Below are 9,775 nucleotides of genomic sequence, written 5' to 3'. Positions count from 1 at the left end.
ATCTTTTGACATAAAAGGCCACAAATACCATTGGAATAAAAGCAGGAACTGAACAGTTGTACGGGGGAAACACCTGAATGGAGTGGGTTTGGCACAAAGATGCACATGCCTTCGAGGGCTTACTGCATTTGTAAGAAGTAGCACATTTTAAAAGAGCAGTTCCAACTCTAGCTGGCTATACAGCCGGGTTTCAATTCAGTTGGGTAGATGGGTTTGAACGACAAAGGAATAATCTTAAGTAAGAGGGCATAGCTATTTTTCTGCTAACTAGTCTCATGGACTTGATACCCAATTCACAACTTTCATTCGCCAGATAAGGAAACACATGTCCATTTGAACTGCCAAGAAAAACTGCAATTTATTAAGTTTCAAAGAAGCTCTTGTACTTTTTGAAAGCAACTTCTGGTGCATGTCTTCAACAATCACATATTCTATGAAGAGAAATAACATTAAAAGCCACAAACTTTTTTTTTCTTTTTCATTTAAATCTCAGAGTTACAGATATTTTTAAACTCAAAATGAACAAGGCAGAAAATGAGACACACTGAGAAATTGAAACTTTCATCTCCCATACATGTCAGGAGTACTTCTCGCTACAAAATGCAATACTAATCTTCGGCATGGAAATATATATCTATATATAAATGTATATGCATACACATATATAGATACAAATTTACACACATGCTGCCATACAAGTATATTTTAAATATATGTATAGATATTAACATATACATATACAGAATATACAGTTCTAGAACATGTGCAATGGAAATGAGATGTTATTACTCCGAGGAAAATAATCTTTTGCTTGTAATTCAGCTAAACACACCACTAAAACTGGAGGAAAACAAACATCTCAAACTTTTGTGCATAGCTCCTGATCCTTTAAACCAGCTTTTTTCGATTCACCACTTCACAGAACGTCCTTTTTCATTCAGCACTTTTGATAAAACCAACAAAAACCTTATCTTCTTTCAATTCACCCACCCCCCAGTCACAAACAAAAAATATTATATTTTAATGCACAAGTTCTCCTGATCAAAGCAGGCAAGGAACATAAAAGTTCATAGTTCAGTTTAAGTTTTTTTTTTTTTGTATTTTTAACATACTTTAGAAGTATGTGGTTCCATTGTCTCGTCTTCCGTTCAGAACAATCACAAACACAATGACCCTTGTATTTAACGTAAAGCATTTTTTTATATATATAAAGCACTCTTCAAAACTGTATTTTTATTATGAGTTCATTATTTGGTGAAAATGTAACTGCTACAGAATACGTATTTTCCTTCTTTTTCAACGGTTTCTTTTTTTCAGTTTTTTCAGTGCTAGGAATAATTTTTCATTTTTTTTCTTCTTTTTTCCTTTTTCTCATTTTCTTAAAAATACAATGAAATGGTTTTGTGGAGTTTGCTCCTCTGGAAACATTGTCTTTTTCCTGAGACTTTTTCCACTATGTGCAAGATTATGATCACAAACTGGTTTTCTTTTTTTTTTTTCGCCAGTAGACGAAGAGAAGAAAATTAAAATAACTGACGACCATCTGTTCATAAAAAAAGGACACACTGTTGCCAAAGAATTTAACATTTCGTTGGTGTAAAGAGCAAAACAACTTTTCATATCCCCGAGCTCAGAAGTAGCATATCTTCGATTGGAAAATAGGTTTCTTTAAAGTACGGAAGTTTTTTTGGGGTTGAGGGGAGACAGGAGGAAATAAATTTGTAAACAAGTGAGAGCCAAAATTGCAGACTCCTGCAATAGTTCAAAACCGGCAATGTCCAACGTGCTGTACACGGTCCTGCTTGCAGGGGATCCCCTCCAACTTGTTGGGAGGTTTCTATGGCCGCAGTAAGATAAGAGCAGTATCTTCATATTTCTTCTTTTTTTCTACTTTTTCAAAAGTAAACGGAAAAAAGCAAATCCCATGGGAAAAGGATGCAGTACACAAGTACTTTTTTTTTCTTGCATTAGTCCTCAATAAAAGCCGCTAGAAGGTAGGTATACATGTTATTCTCCAGAGAAACACACTGTAAATTGTTCTCATTTTATCGACACAATAAGAAGTAGTCCTTGAGTAAACATTTACATGTGAACTGTTATCAGCCCCTTAACACGTTTTCTTCTTCAAATGTTTATGATAAGCTCCAGGAAGGACTGTGAACGATCAGTGCAAAGTTAGAAGTTAACAACAATGAAACGTTTCTTTTCTCTTTTGACCAATGAGCAAATGAAAATAGCATATACTGAGGAGGGAGGAAAATAAAATCATAAATGAGGTCACACTCCACTGAATGGCAGACACGCACACATGCGCACCCATGCATACACCCTCCAACATACTTTTAAAAAAAACAAACTAAAATAAAATATATATATATATAGCATTTGTTTTCCTAGAACCCATTTGTCTTTGTTGTTGCATGTACGTGTGTGTGTGTGTGCGTGCGTATGTGTATATACGCAAGTCCGTTGGATGCCAGCTTGGAAGTGTACTTCGTCAGACTTCGAAACTGTTCACATTCCCTAACACGGGCCGGCAGGATTCAAGTATCTGCATTGTCTGATATGTTGCTTTTTTTAAAGTATTTTCTTTTTTTTTACGAGGGGGAGGGGTTTGAATGACAAAAGCTTCAAATGAGGAAGGGAAATCATGAAACAAGGGAAATAATGTGCATAGGCAGATCCCAGGGGGCAGTAGATGCAGAAAGCTTTTCAGTCCATACTCCACCTACAAGTCCAAGTCCATGCTTTAAATGTTGCTCCTGTATCACTGAGTGTATGTGTATATATATATGTATGTATATATGTATGTATATATATATATATATATATACACACACATATACACACACACACACACACATACATACACCAAGCTCAATCCCCTTTTGATTATTGGATCTACCTCTGGAAATGTGCATAATCGCTCCAGGCTCACTTTAAATTGGCAGAAATGCCTCCCTAGTTCCCCCTCGCCCTTCCCCAAAATGTAATAAAATAACCCTTTCCAGCATGGTATGTAAAAAGTGCCCTTCTTATACTACTAGGCAAAGCAGCATTATACTTTTTCTTATTCCTTGAATACACTGTACGGACATAGAAAGACATGAACAAAAAAAGGTAATGGACAAACAAAAAAATACAAAAACGACCACCAGCTTTGCAAGTGACACTGACCAAAACTGGGCAGCCCATACTGTGTCATATAACAGTTCACAAGGGCCACGGTAGGACTTTCAAGCTTAGATACTGGATAGAAGTGCTATGGAGAAGGGCTACCAAAGTGGTCTGTTAAAGCTGGAGTCTTCATGAAACCGAGACTGGAAAGGGTTAGTTTCACTTTGCTTGTTTTTAGTCTTCTTTGTTAAAAATGTTTTCCATTAGTGCTGATGATTGCAAACTTCCATGTTCTTTCCTCATGGCCCCTTACATCGATTCGCCACTGAGAAGATCACCTGGAAGAAGGGTGTTCATAGGTGTCGGACTTCTGATCACCCGACCGTCATCGTTGCTGGGAGGACCCCAAAGGCTGCTTGAGTACTGATGGACCCCTCCCCAAAGTAGCTCGTTATTCCCTTTGCCACCCAGACATGGGGTGTTCCAGTGACCTGGGTCATTGCGCACCATGGAGTGCGAGCTGCCAGCTGGACCCATGCGTGCTTGGCTGTTTCCAGTGTTTGACTGCCAGTTGGAAGTAGGTGGCAATGGCTGACCTTGTGCTAAGAAACGATTCACTTCTTCTTCACCAGCAAACTCGGCAAGGATGGTAGTGTTTCCCAGGACACACCTAGAAAGAAAGACAGGATCATGTATCATGGCATAAGCATTTAAAGGAAGGTGAATAACTGCATTTGGAATTAAAAAATGTTTAACCAGTGTTTGAAAATGTTATTCAAAGTTTAACATTTTACAGTGCATGCTCACATAAAGTGCTGAAAGGAGTACACGATTGGCCAGAGACAACTGTGAAATAATGCGGGTGTCACCGAGCCCACAAGGATGTTAAAATGTCAGATGAAAATCAAATGGAAGCCATTCCAATTCACAGACAGTTGAGGCAAATGGTAAAAGGTGTGTGGCCACAGAGGGTAGTAACCAAATTGTCCACATGTTTAAATAGAAAACAAAAGACAGAGCCGAGTCAATATATTAGATAATACGATTAAAGGGGCAGGATGAGAGTGGTGCTGCAGAGGCAAAAGCCATTTTGAGAGCATTCATTTTAAAATTCTATTTTTGGATGTACAGACGATAAGCCAGAGTATACACTGAAAGCTGCAATTTCAAACTTTAGCATTCAAGAACATATTTTTGGGACCAGTTAACCTATTTTCTCGCTAAAGATGTTCAACCCCAGTAATTCAGAAACAATTTTAGAATGGAAAAGCTAAACATCACAACAAATCACAACTCTCAAGTATATTGCGCCTAGAGTGGTTATAGTGTGCTAATTCCGGATTGGAAAGGTCAAACATATTATAAAACAGTTCTTCAAACTAAGTATCTTGCTTAATTATATTTGCTGAAAAATGTTTTACAAATATACAATGAAACAAAAATTAACCTCTTTGGCGATACCACATGAGCGATCACTGGACCAGACCGGTTGTAAAAGCTGGGAGAGAGTGGATGAAAGTGATAGTTTCGGCATCATCCATCCCAAACTATCAATGTTGAACCAGACCTCCCACACTGCAGGAGCAGTGCCCACCGTCCAAGAGAAGCCTCTGAAGCATCATCTCCTCTAAGGTAGGCCTTGGGGAATATTCGACTGCATTACACTCAATTTGCAGCCTCTTCCACATGGGCGCCGGATTAATTGCCAATCTGCTTCATAATCGGCCCCATATGCATCCGATGCTTTGAATAGCCTTTATTTTCCTTCCTTGCTGGATTTTGCATCCTGTATGTTCTAACTTCGTGCTGCCCTCCATTGCCAGCCATGAGGATCAGATACTTTCAAAATGGCCGCTCGCTATTTTGCTTTCAGAAAATCTTCCTAACTTCCTCCTTTCAGCGAGCAACACGACGCGATTGGCTGTGACTACTATTTACTATCCTATCCCTCGCCGGCAGTCGAACGCCGGCCCACCAGCAAAGGCACACCTCCAAGGCTCATATCCTGTCATGAGCCTGTCTGGAGCCCACAGAGCCACAGCCAGCAATGCTGCTTCCCACCATCTTCCGCCCATCTACGAGACCGCCTACCTTATCCTGGTAAGCCCCCTGCCACCCAGCACCTTTACACCTTGTGGTTGCCGCAAGTACTAACTCACACCTACCATCACAGAACTGAGCGTCTACTGCTCATACAACATTCATTCGAGATGTGGTTCACCACTGCTGGTTACTCGCTTCAACCGTGACATTGCAAAGCCCCTTCATGCACGCATCTTATGGTTTGTTCGCTCTATGCACGCTATAATTTAAGGTATTGAACTACATGCCCACGAGTGCACTGTCTACTACTGTGCACATCCTGCGTACTCCATTTCACAAACCAGTAAGTGCGACAGTCCTTCGTTTAATACTAGGACGCCCACACCTGTTATAGTATGTAGTCTATCTTACTGTGCTCGAACTACCACTTAACTAGGATCGCACTGTTGCGCCTGAATTATTGCATATATATATGCACTATCTATTGATGACCGCTATATATATTGCCATGTATCACCTTCATACTATTATATGCTATCAAAATGAACACAAGCTGCTAAACTATTATATGTTTTGATATCAGTAGCCTCTCACCGCCAGTTAGGTTCGTGTCTCGTTACATTCTCTCCTTGTACTACTGTATGCCTCTTACTTAGACTACCCTTTCATTGCATATCAGTTTATGTACCTCTTTGCTAACCATTCTACATACTTTTTTTTTTAATTTTATTTTATTTTGAAAACAAAAACAATACAAACCAAACTTGCAGCATTATTTACAAGAGACTCGTGAACATCAATTAACGCACGTTACTGCTCCCCAAATCCCCCCCCCCCTGAAGAGCTTGTTTGCGTTTCTCATTCTGTATCCGCTGCGTGTGGCTGGGTATCGCTTCCTTCCGAAGCTGCAGAATCCACTACTGTGCCAAACAGTCCTGTTATTAACATTCTCCAAGCCATCAGGTTACCCACTTCTTCCCCGCACTTGCTACATGCCTCCTGCCACACCACCGTTTCAGCCTCCGCCCATTTTTGCAAGTCCCGCCACCATACCTCAACCCGTGGCTTGTGGCTCTGCTTCCAGCCCATGGCAATCCTTTTAGCAAGCACATATGCCAGGTCCCTCAGTTTCCCAAGATGTTTAGTATTCCGTGGTCTGGGAAACCCTCCCAACAGGCAGGCCCAGGCCGTATCTATGTTGAGCGTGACCCCTTTATCCGCTAGTTTCCGTGCCACTTCCCCCCAAAAAGCTTCAATCACTGGGCAAGACCAGAACATGTGTGTCATATCAGCATCTCCTTCATCGCATTTTGGGCATGCTTGTCTTCCTGTGTTTACAAACTTAGATATTCTCTTCGGGGTCATATAGGCTCTATGCGTCATGTATAATTGTATCTGCTGCAATCTGGCGTTTCTGGACACCACCTTGTGGTATCCTATAGCACGTTCCCACATTCCATCGGTCATCTGTGCCCCCAACTCCGCTTCCCAGTCAAGCCTCAAATGAGTCAAATCCTTCCCCACCCGGGTCATCACCATCTCGTACAGTCTAGAGATATCGTGCCCTACTTCTGATATGTCATATATTGTTCCCAATAGGACGTCTGGCTCCTCCGCCAGTACAGTCTCTGGCCAGGTTTTACGAATAGCCTGCACTAGCCTAAGATACGTGACATATTGGCCTCTATGCAAACCTGTTTCTTCTCCCAGTTCTTCGAAATCTTTAACAATCCCTTCTTGCCATACATCTCCCAATGTGACCAGCCCAACCAATTCCCAATAGGTCCTAATTATCATTCTGAGTTGGTTGTCTCCCCCAGCTAAGGCGACTAGGGGCACCTGTGGGGAACACGGGCACGGGTTCTCCATCAGTTGGCATACCCTGTGCCACATCTTCCACCCAAGCAACAGCATACCCGGGCGTTCTTTCATTTCGAGTCTACGCACCCAGATAATCTCCTTTAGGTAAAACGGGGTGCAGTCCTGCCCAAACAGCCTAGATTCAGGAGTTACTTCATCAGAGAGCCATTTGGTTACATATTGCAACTGACTAGCTACATAATAGGCCTCAAAATTCGGCAGCTTAATGCCCCCTCTATCATGGAAGTTCTGTAGCTTCCATAGCGCCACTCTATTGCGAGTGCCATGCCATAGGAAGTCCCTGCACATGCTGTTCAGTTTGACAAAAAACTTTTTGGGTATCAAGTATGGTATATTACTGAAGAAATGCAACAGCCTGAGCAGGACCACCATTTTGCGCATCGTCCCCCGTCCCATCATCGCCAGCGGCAGCTTCTCCCAAAACTTCATATTTGTTCAGATTTTTTTCACAGCCATCTCGGTATTATGCAAGTGTTCCCCCTCCACCGTATGATACACATCTATTCCGAGGTAGCGGAAGGAATCAGCCGCCCAAGGTACGGACAACACTGGCAACCGTTCCAGAGGGGCTCCTATGTAGCTCCCCAATGGGAACATGCTCGATTTTTGGGGGTTTACCGATATGCCGGACAGTTCAGCATACTTTTCCATAACCTCTAGAATATACTGAAGATTTTCTTCCGGATATTTCAAATATAGTAGTAAATCGTCAGCATACAAGGATATTAGGTGTTTCTCTCCCCCTACCTCAATACCGACCATGTCATATTGTTGTCTGAGGTACACTGCCAGGGGCTCCAGGGCTAGAATCTATAACATCGGGGACCAGGGGCACCCTTGTATGGTGCCTCTACTGAGTTGCACCTCTCAGATATCACCGATCCTGTGCGTACTCTGGCCAGTGGTTCACTGTATAGTAATTTTGCCCACCTAACATAACCCGGCCCATCCCGTATTCTTCCAGGCCCGCCAGCAACCATGGCCACCTCACTGAATCAAAAGCTTTGACTGCATCTAGGGACACCACCGACATTTCCACCGCGCTCCTGTTTCCCTCTTCAATCACCCGGTGGAGTCGCCTGTGGTTGTGGGTTATATTTCTGTTGGGGACATAACCTGTCTGATCCGGGTGTATCAGTTTGCTAATAACCCTTCGAAGCCTATTGGCCAGGACCGCCATCAAGATCTTGCTATCCTGGTTCAACATTGACAACGGCCTATAGGAGCCGCAGCTATGCCCTGGCTTGTTGGGCTTAGGGAGCGGCACAATTAATGCTTCTCTGAGCGATTCCAGTAGCCGACCCATCTCAAAAGACTCATTGAGCATCTCCAGCATAGGGGGGAGTACTTCCACTTTATATGTTTTGTAAAACTCGCCAGGGAATCCGTCCGCGCCCGGGGTCTTGCAGGTGGGCAGCTGCTTCACCACCTCCTCTAATTCCTCTGAGGTAATCGGTGCGTCCAGCTCCTCCCTTTCTTCATCACTAATCTTAGGTAATTCCATGTCTTTTAGAGTTTCTCTAATCTCCTCCCGATTGTTCCCTCCTCTGTCCTCATATAATGTCTTATAATAGTCCAAGAATGCCTCGTTGACTCCCTCCTGGGTGTCAACCACCTCCCCGTCTTCTCTAGTTATTGTCCTAATCGGGGGCCTGGGGGTTTCGCTCTTATATAACCATGCCAACAAGCGGCCAGTTTTATCCCCCCCTGCATGTTGCCTCTCGACATACTTCTTGTAGTTAAGGTTGCAGAGCCTTCCCCAAAGCTCTGCGCACCTTTGCTGCAACTCGAGTACAAGTTCTGCATCCCCTCCCGCCCTGTTGCTTTCGCGCTCCAGTTTCTCTTCCGCTTCCTCTAGTTCCGTTAGGACCCCACCCTGTAGGCCTTTTGACTTAGTAATAGCAGCACCCCGCAATACCACCTTAAAGGCTTAACAGAGCGTGCACGCTGAATCTACGCTGCCTGTGTTTACCTCAAAGTACTGTGTGATCGCATCCCTGATATCTTCCCTGAAGACTGGGTCTCGGAGCGCCTCCGCCCGGAGGCGCCATGTCGGTATCCGCGCCCTGGGGCGGCAGTACTGCCAGCTCAGCACCAGAGGCGAGTGGTCCGACAGGACCCTCGCTCTATAGTCTATTTGGGTGGTCTCTATACCACATCTGGTGTGGAAAAAAAGTAATCCAGCCTCGTGTGCAGGTGCTGCGGAGCTGAGTAGTGCGAGTACTGTGTTTCATTAGGGTGTTTCAGTCTCCAAACATCCGCCAGCCCAAAGTCATCTAGTAATGTCTGCAATACCCTGGCCGCTGGGGTGGGCCTATCAATCTTCCCATCAGATCTGTCTGCCTTTGGGTTGAGCACGCAGTTGAAATCCCCTCCCCAGATAACCGCTCCTCCCATACACGCGCCCAGATGAGTACACAGGGTTCTAAAATACGTCGCAGTGTTTTGGTTGGGGGCATACGTATTTATAATGCACACCTCTCTATTCTCCACCAAAGCCTTTAATATGACCAACATCCCCTCAGTGTCCACCACTTCTTGTGTAAGTTGGAGCGGAACATGCGCTGCTACCCAGACCAGCACTCCCCTAGCGTAGGCAGAATACGGAGAGCCTACTACAGTACCTCTTCACTTCTTCCCCACCAGTTCCAATTTTTGCTGGGTCAAATGTGTTTCCTGCAACAACGCAATATCAATCTTCTGTCTTTTTAAGTACATCATGACTTTATTTCTC

General features: G+C 43.6%; 1 protein-coding gene across 11 annotated transcripts in view; it reads right to left on the bottom strand.

The window, feature by feature from the left end:
• Nucleotides 1–339: 339 nt before the first annotated feature.
• Nucleotides 340–9,775, bottom strand: part of TNRC6C (trinucleotide repeat containing adaptor 6C) — a 1,467,646-nt gene continuing 1,458,210 nt past the window's right edge. For all 11 annotated transcript variants that reach the window (XM_069654647.1, XM_069654638.1, XM_069654641.1 and 8 more), the window contains one exon: nucleotides 340–3,787. In XM_069654647.1, coding sequence (XP_069510748.1) covers nucleotides 3,427–3,787 — 361 coding nt within the window. In that variant the 3' untranslated portion in view covers nucleotides 340–3,426. The remainder of the gene's footprint in view (nucleotides 3,788–9,775) is intronic.

Source organism: Ambystoma mexicanum, chromosome 3q (assembly GCF_040938575.1).
Source record: "Ambystoma mexicanum isolate Mex_15411 chromosome 3q, UKY_AmexF1_1, whole genome shotgun sequence".
Classification (NCBI taxonomy): Eukaryota; Metazoa; Chordata; class Amphibia; order Caudata; family Ambystomatidae; genus Ambystoma; species Ambystoma mexicanum.
Note: the sequence above shows the minus strand (reverse complement) of the source record. Positions and strands in the feature narration are given on the sequence as shown.